The sequence below is a fragment of the Rhinoraja longicauda genome, chromosome 4, assembly GCF_053455715.1.
Source record: "Rhinoraja longicauda isolate Sanriku21f chromosome 4, sRhiLon1.1, whole genome shotgun sequence".
Taxonomy (NCBI): domain Eukaryota; kingdom Metazoa; phylum Chordata; class Chondrichthyes; order Rajiformes; family Arhynchobatidae; genus Rhinoraja; species Rhinoraja longicauda.
In genome coordinates, this window is record NC_135956.1 from 15054972 (window position 1) to 15069817 (window position 14846).

At 46.0% G+C, this 14846-nt stretch overlaps 1 protein-coding gene across 1 annotated transcript in view; it reads right to left on the reverse strand.

The window, feature by feature from the left end:
- LOC144592597 (serine/threonine-protein kinase H1-like) overlaps positions 1-12934 on the reverse strand; it is a 39204-nt gene extending 26270 nt beyond the window's left edge. The window contains exons 1-2 of the mRNA XM_078397251.1: positions 12689-12934; positions 5522-6188 (exon numbers count right to left, since the gene is read on the reverse strand). Coding sequence (XP_078253377.1) covers positions 5522-6188; positions 12689-12918 — 897 coding nt within the window. The 5' untranslated portion in view covers positions 12919-12934. The remainder of the gene's footprint in view (positions 1-5521; positions 6189-12688) is intronic.
- Between the last annotated feature and the right edge of the window lie 1912 nt (positions 12935-14846).

The following is a 14846-nucleotide window of genomic DNA, read 5'->3' on the forward strand; positions in this document are numbered from 1 at the left end:
TCTCCCGGTGACCTGCGTGGGTTTTCTCCGAGATGAGAAAACATTTCTTCACACACGAGATGAGAAAACATTTCTTCACACAGAGAGTGGTGAGTCTGTGGAATTCTCTGCCACAGAAGGTAGTTGAGGCCAGTTCATTGGCTATATTTAAGAGGGAGTTAGATGTGGCCCTTTTTGCTAAAGGGATCAGGGGGTATGGAGAGAAGGCAGGTACAGGCTACTGAGCTGAATGATCAGCCATGATCATATTGAATGGCGGTGCAGGCTCGAAAGGCCGAATGGCCTACTCCTGCACCTATTTTCTATGTTTCTATCATCGGTTTCCTCCCACACTCCAAGGACGTGCAGGTCTGTAGGTTAATTGGCTTGGTAAATGTAAAAATTGTCCCCAGTGGGTGTCGGATAGTGTTATTGTGTGGGGATCGCTGGTTGGCGCGGGCCCGGTGGGCCTGTTTCCGCGCTGTATCTCTAAACTAAAAGTAAAACTTCGTACAGACATGGACCCATATAGTCAGGATCGAACCAGGGTCTCTGGCGCTGTAAGGCAGTAGCTGCACTGCTGAGCCACCGTGCCGTCCGAGCTTTATCAGATGCGATTATTAAGAGTCAATGTGGCATCAATGAGTCTAACAAGTTGGAAGCAGGTCCACAAGACGTATGAATTGGAGTACAAATATTAAGCCTTTAAATCAGTGCAAAATTATAGGTCATATACAAAGAAGGTTTTTGTTAAAGTAGTGCAAACAGCTCTGCTGGCACAGATTAAGGATGTATCATATGTGTTTGTCGCCTGACAATTACAAAGTTACACTACATGCGAGTATGGTTAAGGGCGGGAGCATTGAACACACGAGAACAACAAATTATCTTTCAGCAATCCGCTGTGCCCATGCAACTTTAATACAATTGAACAGGACAACAAAAGCAGAGCGGTGAAACAGCTTTCCATTGTCCAAACATTGTAATTGCAAGTGGGAAGGTTGCATGCCAATGCCAACTGTGGAGGCACCTGTTTCTCCATGAAAGGTGGCACGCAACAGGTCCAGACAGAAGCATGAATTGCTCCACTACAACCTTCACGCAAAGGGGAGTTCAGGAGCATTCATGAAAGTAAAAACACTTTGCCTTCCTTTAAAACTGTTTGTAAGGTGTCAAAAACAGTTGTGAGCATATGAAAAGCGCTTGGATCATTTTGATAACCAACATCTTACCAACAACACAGAAGAAATCAGATAGATCATCTTTATTTTTAACAAACATCAAAGAAAAGTATATTTAAAAGACTTTTGGATAAGTATATGGATATGCAGGGATATGGAGGGGGTATGGGCAGGTAGATAAGTAATGGTCTTGGCATCATGTTTGGCACAAACATGGTGGGCCGAAGGGCCTGTTCTTGTGCTGAACAGGCCCTTCGTCCCACAATGTCTGTGCCAAAAATGATGTCAAAGATCACCACTTATCTACCTGCACATAATCCATATCCCTCCATTCCCTGCATATCCGTAAGCCTATCCAAAAGTATTTTAAAATGCCACTAACATATGTGCTTCAAACACCACCCCTGGCAGCGTGTTCCAGGCACTAGCCCCACACTCTGGGTATAAAAACCTGCTCTGCACATCTCCTTTAAACTTTCCCCTTAAAGCTAAGCCCCCTAGTATTTGTTTTTTCCATCCTGGGAAAGAGATACTGACTGCCTACCCTATCTTTGCCAAAATGCTGGTTGAAGGATAAATGTTGAATAGATACTTGTGCAAAGACACAAAGTGCTGGAGCAACTCTACGGGTCAGGCATCCTCTCTGGTGAACATGGATAGGCAATGTTTCGGATCAGGACCCTTCTTCTAACTCAAGTCTTAGATCCAGTGGGATGAAGTTCCTGTCCCCTACTGTTCAATGTTCTTTGTTTACTTAAAATCAATAAGGGCACAAATATTCCAGCATTTGACTGTCTGTTTAGAGTCATAGAGTCATTCAGCATGGAAATAGGCCCTTTGGCCTAACTTGCAGACACTGACCAACATGTTCCATCTACACTATCGATATCAGTCTGAAGAAGGGTTGCGACCCGAAACGTCACCCATACCTTCTCTCCCGAGATGCTGCCTGACCTGCTGAGTTACTCCAGCATTTTGTGAATAAATCGATTTGTACCAGCATCTGCAGTTATTTTCTTACAATATCCATTTGCCCATATCCTTCCAAACCTGTCCTATCCATGTACCTGTCTAAATGTTTCCTAAACGTTCAGATTAGTACCTGCCTCAACTACTTCCTCCGGCACCCACCACCCTTTGTGTGGAAAAAGTTACCCCTCAGGTTCCAGGATGCTATTAATACCTTTGAAATCAGAAATCCTGATCAATTATTGAATTTATCAAGATGTATTTGAGCTGTTGGGCATTTATTTCAAGAAAAGGATCCCGGGGAAAACCCACACAGGTGACGGGGAGAACGTACAAACTCCGTACAGACAGCACTCATGGTCAGGATCGAACCTGGGTCTCTGACGCTGTAAGGCAGTAACTCTACCGCTGCATCACCGTCCCGCCCATATGCAGAGTATTTTTTCTTCAGAAGATAAAAGGTCAATTAGTTCCTTGGGGAATCAATTTCTCTTTTTCTCTTTCTCTCTTTCTCTTTCTCTCTCTCTCTCTCTCTCTCTCTCTCTCTCTCTCTCTCTCTCTCTCTCTCTCTCTCTCTCTCTCTCTCTCTCTCTCTCTCTCTTTCTCTCTCTCTCTCTCTCTCTCTCTCTCTCTCTCTCTCTGTCTCTCTCTCTCTTTCTCTCTCTCTCTCCTCTCTCTCTCTCTCTTCTCTCTCTCTCTCTCTCTCTCTCTCTCTCTCTCTCTCTCTCTCTCTCTCTCTCTCTCTCTCTCTCTCTCTCTCTCTCTCTCTCTCTTCTCTCTCTTTCTCTCTCTCTAATAATTGCAGAGTTGTACCGTGGGAAACTGATGACAATCCATTGCAGATGGCCTTTTCTAATCCTATTATTGGTGCCCATTGTTATTTTGATTGACCACGACAACCTCTGTACACGCATCCTCAGTGCATGGCTTGTGAGTGTGGCTGGCATATATTGCAAATGTACAGATGGGGTTTATTACACAAGACCTTTTTTTTTGTTAAAGTCGGAAATGTGAACATTGCAGAACAATTTAGTAGGACTTCACACTGCTTTATATATGGGTTAAACTCTCTCTTACAAACAGCTTTGTTAACCTATTCTCATCTGGTATTAATATGGTCAAGATTCAACTTGATTTTTGTTTTAAGGCATGCTTTATACTGAAACCATGCAGCCTATATTCAGAAGATAGACACAAAATGCTGGAGTAACTCAGCGGGAGAGGCAGCATCTCTGGAGAGAAGGAATGGGTGGGGTTTCGGGTCGAGATCTGAAGAAGGGTCTCGACCCAAAACGTCACCCATTCCTTCCCCCAGAGATGCTGCCTGCCCTGTTGAGTTACTCCAGCACTTTGTGTCTATCTTCGGTGTTAACCAGCATCTACAATTCCTTCCCACAACCTATATTCATATGTTTTAACAAATATTTTGGATATGCTTTAATTTTGAATTTGGATACCGGTGTAAAACTGGGTGATGTTAACTGTGTTGCCCATTGTGCAATGATTCAGATTATTACTCAATGTGAATTTAGAAGCTCCTCTGAAAGGTATAATTAAAATGATCACCTTTCCAGGCCAACAATAGACCAGGCCTGAAATATTGAACTAACTGGGCATAAAAACATTCTGTAACCTGCTGCCCAGAAGACGAGTCAAAATAATGGACCCATGCTCTCAGGAGTAGCAGTGGCCTTATCAGGTTCCCATTCTTTCAGCTAACATTGTGACATTATCGGACGTGCCTGCCAGGACTTTTGCAAGAGAGAGCTGAGTGTCTGGAACACACTGTCAGGGGAGTTAGTGGACCTTTCTATTCTAGGTCTCCTCCATTGTCAAAGTGTAGGCTAAGCGTAAATTGGAGGGACAGCATCTCATATTGTGCTTGGGCAGCTTACAGCCCATTGGTATGAATATTTATTTCTCTCGCTTCAGGTAGCCCCGGCATTCCCTCTCACTCTATCCCACCCCACACTCGACCCGAAACATCACCCATTCCTTCTCTCCAGAGATGCTGCCTGTCCCACTGAGTTACTCCAGCTTTTTGTGTCTATCTTCGGTTTAAACCAGTGTCTGCAGTTCCTTCCTACACATTTTGTCTACTAACCATCCCAACTACATTTACGCCCAAGTTATTTATACACATACTGGTCCACCACCTTGGCTCCTGAGCCTTGCTGGGTCATCTGTTTTGCCGGACCAGCAAAGGCCACGGCCTCCGAGAGGAGTGGAACGGAACTGGGACGACCTGCCTAGGCCACTGGGGGGCCGAGATACTGGCCCGCAAAGCCGGCCGTGGAAGTCTGCTATGGGAACGGATCCGCGGCTCCAGCCAGGCTAGAGTCCCAGAGACTAGCCTGCAGGGGGCAAATCTGACCCGCCGATCAGAAGCTGGCCGCAGAAGTCGCGATGAGATCGAGATCAGCTGCCTCACCCGGCCTAGGCAACACAGGGAACAATAGACAATAGACAATAGACAATAGGCGCTGGAGGAGGCCATTCGGCCCTTCGAGCCAGCACCACCATTCAATGTGATCATGGTTGATCATTCTCAATCAGTACCCCGTTCCTGCCTTCTCCCCATACCCCCTGACTCCGCTATCCCTAAGAGCTCTATCTAGCTCTCTCTTGAATGCATTCAGAGAATTGGCCTCCACTGCCTTCTGAGGCAGAGAATTCCACAGATTCACAACTCTCTGACTGAAAAATGTTTTTCCTCATCTCAGTTCTAAATGGCCTACCCCTTATTCTTAAACTGTGGCCCCTTGTTCTGGACTCCCCCAACATTGGGAACATGTTTCCTGCCTCTAACGTGTCCAACCCCTTAATAATCTTATACGTTTCGATAAGATCCGCTCTCATCCTTCTAAATTCCAGTGTATACAAGCCTAACCGCTCCAGTCTTTCAACATATGACAGTCCCCGCCATTCCGGGAATTAACCTAGTAAACCTACACTGCACGCCCTCAATAGCAAGAATCTGGGGAGGGGGAGGAGGAGGGGGAGGGGAGGGAGGATAGAGGGGGGGGGGTGGAGATTTCAAGTGCGCTCTCGAAAATTTGTCCAGATTAAAGGAGGTACCCGACCACCAGTTGCCGGTGGTGAACCTGTACTTTTATCATATCATATCATATATATACAGCCGGAAACAGGCCTTTTCGGCCCTCCAAGTCCGTGCCGCCCAGTGATCCCCGTACATTAACACTATCCTACACCCACTAGGGACAATTTTTACATTTACCCGGCCAATTAACCTACATACCTGTACGTCTTTGGAGTTTATATATGTTTATAATATATATATATATATATCTCAAACAGAAGTCCCTGGGCAGTTACCTAAAAGTTTGTAAACTTCGAAGCTTTATAGAAACAATTCCACAAGTTTCACCTACCTCACCTACATAACTGTATTTGCACTTGAGGATCATCCTGTAAAGCCTTGTCCTGTTTTCATCTTCAAATGGCATAGTTCCACTCAGCAGGATGTAAGAGATCACACCTAAAGCCCACATATCGACCGCGTTGGTGTACGGTTTCCTCAGCAGGATCTCGGGTGCAATGTACTCCGGCGTGCCGCAAGTGGTCCTCATCGACCAGTCTCCACCTTTGTTCCCAGAATTGGCGAGCCCAAAGTCAGTGATGAGGATCTTGGAGTCCGATCCTGGGTGATAGTAAAGCAGATTTTCTGGCTTCAAGTCTCGATGTGTAATCCCCAGAGTGTGCAAGTATCTGATCCCGTCCAAAACCATCTGCAGCACCCGGGTGGCGTCTCTTTCCGTAAATGACCCTTTGGCGATGACGCGATCAAAAAGCTCTCCCCCGGTGGCCAGTTCCATCACCATGTAAATGCGATCCTGCGTCTCAAAGACCTCGATCAGCTGGATAATGTTATGGTGGCTCACCCTTCGAAGCACGTTGAGCTCCGACTCGCAAACCTCCTTTCCTTCTTTAGCCTTGGTTTCAATCATCTTGATGGCAAAGGGCTGCTTGGTGGCTCGGTGTTCAACCCTGACCACCCTGCTGAAGCTCCCTCTCCCGATAAGGGCCTTGATTTCATACCTGATTAAAGTGAACAACAAGATTGGTCAAATTTGGAAGGCAAAGAAGAGCGATGTTATAGCTTACCGACTGGTGAGAGGCCTGGATAGAGTGGATGTGGAGAGGATGGTTCCACTAGTGGGGGAGACTAGGACCAGAGGTCATCGCCATAGAATTAAGGGACCTTCCTTTATAGACAATAGACAATAGGTGCAGGAGGAGGCCAATCGGCCCTTCGAGCCGGCACCACTATTCAATGTGATCGTGGCTGATCATTCTCAATCAGTACCACGTTCCTGCCTTCTCCCCATACCCCCTGACTCCGCTATCCTTAAGAGCTCTATCTAGCTCTCTCTTGAATGCATTCGGAAGGAGATGAGGAGGAATTTCCTTAGTCAGAGAGTGGTGAATCTGTGGAATTCATTGCCACAGAAGACTGTGGAGGCCAAGTCCATGGATATTTTTAAGGCAGAGATAGATAGTTTCATGATTAGTACGGGTGTCAGGGGTTATGCTCCCAATACTTATGACCTTATGACCTTAGTGTATAAAATCTGGAGAAGAATAGATCGGGTAGATGCACAGAGTCTCTTGCCCAGAGTTGGGGAATCGAGGACCAGAGGACAGAGGTTTTAGGTGAGGGGGGAAAGATTTAATAGGAACCAGAGGAGTAACCTTTTCACACACAAAGGTGGTGGATGTATGGAACGAGCTGCCAGAGGAGGTAGTTGGGCCAGGTACAATTGCAACAATTAAGAAACATTTGGACAGGTAACTGGATAGGACAGGCTTAGAGGGATTCAGATTCCTATTAAATTTTCCCCCCATACCTTATACCCATGTCCTCTGCCTCTCGATTCCCCAACTCTGGGCAAGAGACAATGTGCGAATACCCGATCTATACCTCTCATAATTTTGTACAGCTCTATAAGATCACCCCTCATCCACCTGTGCTTCAAGGAATAGAGTCTGCTCAACCTCTCCATATAGCGCAGGCCCTAGAGTCCAGGCAACATCCTTGTGAATCTTCCCTGCACCCTCTCCAGCTTGACGATACGATAAAATATGATAGAACTTTATTTATCCCAGGAGGGAAATTAATTTATCTCTTCCCTATAACATAGTGGACAAAACTGAACATGAAACTCTCAATGTGGTCTCTCAAAAGTCTTATATAACAGCAACATGATCTTCCAACTTCTACAGTATAATCACTTCAGTGTATACCAGCATCTGCAGTTCCTTCCTGCACATTCTATACTCTTACTGATGAAGGCCAATGTGCCGAAAACCTACTTCACCATCCTATCGACCATTCGAGTCACCTCAAAATAAATGCTAACATTGCACTTCATAAGGAATAGAAGTAGAATTAGGCCATTCGGCCCATCAAGTCTACTCCGCCATTCAATCATGGCTGATCCATCTCTCCCTCCTAACCCCATCCTCCTGCTTTCTCCCCATAACACCAGGTTATTTCACTTTTCACCCTGGTGAAGCTTTAAGTATAGCATGACCAATTGTCACTTGGAACTACTTTTATTTGACAGGGGCAACTATTTAGGGGCGGCACAGTGGAGTTGCTGCCTTACGGCGCCAGAGACCCAGGTTCGATCCTGACTATGGGTACAGTTTGTGCAGAGTTTGTACGATCTCCCTGTGACCCGGAGCGTGGGTTTTCTCCGTTGCTCCAATAGCCTTCCTTGCTCCAAAGATGTACAGGTATTTGTAGGTTAATTGGATTCGGTGAAATTGGAAATATTGTCCCGAGAGTGTGTAGGATACTGCTTGTGTACAGGGATCACCGGCCTGTCTCTGCGCTGCATCTCTAAACTAAATTAACTAGACTGATGAAGGTGAAAATGAATCTTTTCTGAAGTTTTTAAAGTAACGTGGGATTGTAATCAAATGAATAAAATCCCACTGGCAAAGTCATGAACAATAAAAATGCGTTGAGTTAAAATTGTAGATAACTGAGTCTGAGAGGTTCAAGGAAATGTCCTCCTTCATGGAGTTTCTGGGGCATTAAGTAAATTGTCAAAAGAGTGTAGGAAAGAATTGCAGATGCTGGTTTACACCGAAGATAGACACAAAATGCAGGAGTAACTCAGCGGGCAGGCAGCATCTCTGGATAGAAGGAACGGGTGACGTTTCGGGTCAAAACCCTTCTTCAGACTGTTACTTCAGCATTTTGTGTCTAAATTGTCAAAAGAAACGGTTTAGGCATCAGAACATTTGTTCAAAAATATAACACATCATTATTGATCCTTTCCATAAACATTTTAAATGAACTTACCAGAATCAGTAAGATCAGTTGACCATGTCTCTTGCTCCTTCAAATTGTGGAAAATGAAGGCAATGTTCTGCTTAGTTTAGTTTAGAGATACAGCACGGAAACAGGCCCATCGGCCCACTGAGGCCGTGCCGACCAGCAATCCCCCCACAACGTACATACCTGCACGTCTTTGGAGTGTGGGAGGAAACCGAAGATCTCGGAGAAAACCCACGCGGTCACGGGGAGAACGTACAAACTCCGTACAGACAGCGCCCGTAGTCGGGATCAAACCCGGGTCTCTGGCGCTGTAAGTCAGCAACTCTAGAATTAGGACATTCTGTCCATCAAGTCTACTCCGCCATTCAATCATGGCTGATTTATCTCTCCCTCCTAACCTCATTCTCCTGCCTTCTCCCTATAACCTCTGACACCTGTTCTAATCAAGAATCTATCTATCTGCCTTAAAAACATCCACTGACGACCTCCACAGCCTTCTGTGGCAATGAATTCCACAGATTCACCACACTCTGACTAAAGAAATCATAAAACATCATAAATGTCCCTTATTGCCTAGATACAGGACTCTTGCGGAAAAAGACACAAAGTACTGGAGTAACTCAGTGGGTCAGGCAGCATCTTTGGAGAATGTGGATAGGTGATGTTTTGGGTCAGGACCTTTCTTCAGACTGAAACGTTGCCTGTTCATGGTCTCCAAAGACGCTTAGTTACCCCAGTACTCAGACTCAGGTTTGATCCTGACTACGGGTGCTGTCTGTACGGAGTTTGTACGTTCTCCCCGTGACCGCGTGGGGCTTCTCCGAGATCTTCGGTTTCCTCCCACACCAAAGACATACAGGTATGTAGGTTAATTGGCTTGGTGTAGATGGTAAATCAGCATCTGCAATTCATTGTGTCTACACTTTAACCGAGTTGTGCATAGAAAAAACAACACTTTGATTGTTACCTTCTGCTCAATAAGAGCTTTTAATCATTCATAGCTTTTTGTGTATAATTACTATGTGCTTTCCAAATCAAATACCTGTCGGTTCAGAATAATGCACTGTAGATTGTATTCTACTGTTCTAAGTTAGATAACAAATGTTTAAAAATTAAATGTGAAGATATAAGCTTGACATTGAGATCAACCTTGTGTCCTTTTGTGTAAACCAGCATTAGCAGTTTCTTGCTTCTACATGAATCGCTGATGTTTAGGGTCAGAACTTTCCCCAATCTGTAACGTCACCTATCCGTGTTCTCCCGAGATGCTGCCTGACCTGCTGAGCTACTCCGGCACTTTGTGCCTCCTTACATAGAAACATAGAAAAGATTTGCAGGAGTAGGCCATTTGGTCCTTCGAACCAGCTGATCATGATCCAGCTGATCATGAACCAGCTGATCGAATCATGGCTGATCATCCAAAATCAGTACCCCGTTCCTGCTTTCTCCCCATATCCCTTGATTCCATTAGCCCTAGGAGCTAAATCTAACTCTCTCTTGAAAACATCCAGTGAATTGGCCTCCACTGCCTTCTGTGGCAGAGAATTTGACAGATTCACAACTCTCTGGGTGAAAAAGGTTTTCCTCATCTCAGTCCTAAATGGCCCACCCCTTATTCTTAAACTGTGACCCCTGGTTCTGGACTCCCCCAACATGGGGAACATTTATCCTGCAACTAGTCTGTCCAATCTCTTAAGAATTTTATATGTTTCTATAAGATCCCGTTATCCTTCTAAATTCCAGTGAATGCAAGCAGTGAATCACAGCGTCAGTGATTTTTTCTCGCATCTTTTTTTCTCGCCACTTTTTTCTCGCATCTAGCTTGTTCTGGGTAATGTTGTAGTGCGTGAAGATTGGCTTCCAATGTCACGTCCTCGCCACGCACCATGTTCATGGGAGTTCATTCTGACCGGTCACAGAACATGTTTTGCACCTTTATTGACCGTTGTAAAGGCAGGAGTACATGGCAGGGAACAAGGTGAGCTGATTAAGTCAACCTCCACCAAACTTTGAGCACAATGATTAACCGTTTAAACAAATAGAAACAGCAAACTGCTGGACTAGCTCAGCTACAACCGTGGAAAAGATGACAAGAGGTTCTAACCTTCTCTAGCCTCCCATCAGAATCAGCTCAGCCAGGTCACAGCTCTGGAGTCACAAGGAACTGTAGTTTAGTTTAGTTTAGAGATAAACCTCGGAAACCGGCCCATCGAGTCCATGCCGACCAGTGATCCCCGCACATTTACACTACCCTCCCTACACACTAGGCACAGTTTACAATTATACCAAGCCAATTAGCCTACAAACCTGTACGTCTTCGGAGTGTGGGAGGAAACTGGAGCACCCGAAGAAAAATCACGGGGCGAACGTACAAACTCCGTACAGACAAGTACCCATGGTCAGGATCGAACCCTGCTCTCTGGCGCTGTAAGGCACCAACTCTACCGCTCTGCGGCAAAGCACCAAGTTAACTCAGCGGGTTAGGCATCATCCAGGATCATCCCACAGACAACGTTAGGGGGTCAGGACATTTCAGTTTGAAGAAGGATCAGACTGTCTCTCCGTCGATGCTGCCTGACCCGCTGAGTTCTTCCAGCACTCTGAGTTTTACTTGAGGTTATTACACAGTTTTCTTCTCCACAGATTCAACCAGCCCCTCTGAGTATTTCGTGCATTTTCTGCTTTTGTGCTGTATTTCCAGTGGCTCCTGCATATCTTTTGTTGTTTGGGTTTCGATGAACCTTTGCAATGTTGCAAATAATTGAGAGAGGGGTGACTTCTGGTTGCCCCACACTGAATAAAGCATGGAACAATTGCTGAAAGGAAATCCTGGTTAATCAGAAACAGCAACTGTTGATGCTCTTTAGAGTAAAGAAAATGTACAGGGTACTCGGAGACACAAGGAACTGCAGTTGCCGGAATCTTGGGCAAAGCACTAAGTGCTGGAGGAACTCATCAGGTCAGTTAGCATCTGTGCAGGGAATGGGCAGGCGATGTTTCAGGTCGAGGGCCCCTCTCACTTCTAGCCTCCTTTCTCCCTCATTCCTACAATCAGTCTGAAGAACAGTGGCGCAGAGGTAGAGTTGCTGCCTTACAGCACCAGAGGCCCGGGTTCGATCCTGACTACAGGTGCTGTCTGTACGGAGTTTGTACGTTCTCCCCGTGACCGCGTGGGTTTTCTCCCGGGAGCTCCAGATTCCGACCAACATCCCAAAGATATACAGGGTTGTTTTTTTTTTAGGTTAATCGGCTTTGGTAAGATTGTGTAGGATAGTGCTAATGTACTGGGCCGCCACGAACTCGGTGGGATGAAGGGCCTATTTCCACGCTGGAATTCTAAAGCCCCAACCCAAAATGTTGCCTGTCCATGTTCTCCAGAGATGCTGCCTGACCCACTGAGTTACTCCAGCACTCTGTGACGTTGTGAATGTGATTATTGTATATACCTGCCTCAAATACCTCCTCTGGCAGCTCGTTCCATACACCCTGGATGCATACAGTCTGAAGAAGGGTCTCGACCCGAAACTTCACCTATTCCTTCTCTCCAGAGATGCTGCCTGACCCACTGAGTTACCCCAGCACTCTGCGTCGTTGTGAATGTGATTATTGTATATACCTGCCTCAACTATCTCCTCTGGCAGCTCGTTCACCCTGCCACCCTGAATGCATACAGTCTGAAGAAGGGTCTCAACCAGAAACTTCACCAATTCCTTCTCTCCAGAGATGCTGCCCGACCCATGAGTTACTCCAGTCCTCTGTGTCGTTTTGAATGTGATTATTGTATATACCTGCCTGCCTCAACTACCTCCTCTGGCAGCTCGTTCACCCTGCCACCCTGAATGCATACAGTCTGAAGAAGGGTCTCGACCAGAAACTTCACCAATTCAGGGTGAACTTCACCTGAGTGAACCCATTCACTCAGTCCGAAATTTCACCCATTCCTTCTCTCCAGAGATGCTGCCTGACACCCTGAGTTACTCCAGCTTTTTGTGTCTATCTTCCATACACCCACCACCTTATTTGTGGAAGAAAAAAAAATTCCCCTCGGGTTCCTATTAAATCTTGCAGACTTCAGACTTTCAGAGATCTTTGATACTGGTGCTCTTGGCGTTTTGCTGGGGATTGCAGCATCTGCAGTTTGCTGGTGTCTCCAAGGTTTGGTTAAAAGGTTGGTTCCCAACACCCACCCCCCCCCCCCCCCCCACCACCCCCCACAATCTGAGAGTCTTTTGGCCGCCGCGTCGGTTACCTTGCAGTGACTTTGGGGTCAAACTTGGCTCGGTATTTGGCCACCTTGGTCCTCCTTGCTCCATCGGGGCAGCCGGCGTCGCTTTGCCCACCACCGGCAGGTCGCATAGACTCCGCTTTCTGCGAGCCCCCATCACACAGCTTGGTCTTGCAGCTCACCACCGACTTCACAAAATCCACGTAGCAGCTCCTCGGTGGCTCTGGCAGCACTTTACTCGTCCCACAGCCCATCACTCGGGCATGGTGCTACTCACCCACTCACCCACCCACCCACCTCTCACTCCTGGACCTGCCCGCTGCACGCACGCACACACACACACACAGACACACACAGAAGGATCTCCTCCCTCGCCCTCCCGTGTGAACGCCGGGCTAGAGGCGCTACCGTCCCACCGCCGCCCCCAAACGGCCAGGGAAGCCAAGAGCAGCCAAGAGCAATTCAGGGGAGACACTAGAAACTGTGCTGGCATCCTGAGCTAAACTTAAGTTGCTTATGATTGGTGCTTATGAGTGTTGCTTTTATGATTTTTTTTCCCCCCCTAATGACCAGTGGCTCTTTTGTATAAGAAAAATAACTGCAGATGCTGGTACAAATCGATGGTATTTATTCACAAAATGCTGGAGTATCTCAGTATAAGCTCAGTCTGAAGAAGGGTCTCAACCCAAAACGTCACCCATTCCTTCTCTCCCGAGATGTTGCCTGACCTGCTGAGTTACTCCAGCATTTTGTGAATAAATGCTGGAGTAACTCAGCAGGTCAGGCAGCATCTCAGGAGAGATGATGGGCGACGTTTCGGGTCGAGACCCTTCAAGACCCTTATTCTCCCTTAACCATCTCACATGTTCTGCCCTTTTCAGCTTTATTTACTGCACTGAAATGAAGAACCTTTATTCAAGAAGGGTCTCGACCCGAAACGTCACCCATTCCTTCTCTCCCGAGATGCTGCCTGACCTGCTGAGTTACTCCAGCATTTTGTGAATAAGTGGCTCTTTAGTGATCTCACAATTTAAATTTCAAAAAGAGTGGTGATTTTCTCATAAAGATTCCTGGCAAATATTTGCATCTTATAAAGTTAGTTGGGTTTTTCTTGTGTGGATATGCACATGACTTGTGCATGGACATGGTAGGTGCTCCGGTTTCCTCCCACACTCCAAAGACCTACAGGTTTGTAGGTTAAATGGCTTGGTATCATTGTAAATTGTCCCTAGTGTGTGTAGGGTAGCGTTCGTATGCGGGGATCGCTGGTCGGCGCGGACTAGGTGGGCCGAAGGGCCTGTTTCCGCACTGTATCTCTAAACTAAGCTAAACAAAATAGCCATTCTGTGTACATCTCCACCCTCTTTAGCAACCTTCAATTTTGTTGCATCTGTAATATTGTGATGTTCACTCCCCCTGACTACCCCTTTATTCTTCCTTAACCATCCCACATGTTCTGCCCTTTTCAGCTTTATTTACTGCACTGAAATGAAGAACCTGTATTGATATTTTGTAATGTCAACCTCCATTGGGACATCTTCCCTTTTTCAGCCTTTTGAAATGAAGTTCTTTGTTGCTCGCCTGCACTCGTTAAGAGTTTGGAAGAATGAGGGGGGGGGGGGGGGGCTCATTGAAACATAACAAATAGTAAAAGGCCTGGATAGAGTGGATGTTGAGAAGATGTTTCCACTAGTGGGAGAGTCTAGGACCAGAGGTCATAGCCTCAGAATAAAAGGACGTACCTTTAGAAAGGAGACGAGGAGAAATTTCTTCAGTCAGATGATAGTGAATTCGTGGAATTCAGAGACAGAGATGGCTGTGGAAGCCTCATTGGGTACTTTTAAGGCGGAGATCGACAGATTCTTGATTAATAAGGGTGCCATGGGTTATGGAGAGAAGGCAGGAGAATGGGGTTGAGAGGGAATAAAAGATCAGCCATGATTGAATGGACAAAGTAGACTTGATGGGCTGAATGCTCTAATTCTGTTCCTAGAACTTCTGAACTTATGTTAACATTTCCCTATGTGTAAATTTAAAGAAAGACATTTTAACAAACTCTCATGGTGAACTATTCACACATTTTGTTTCACAATCTGGCTCTTGCATTTTTAAAATTTTTCAACCTTGTTAATGTATTGACCCATTCCAATCTTTCCCTAATTTTTGAAAAAAAACCTTTTTG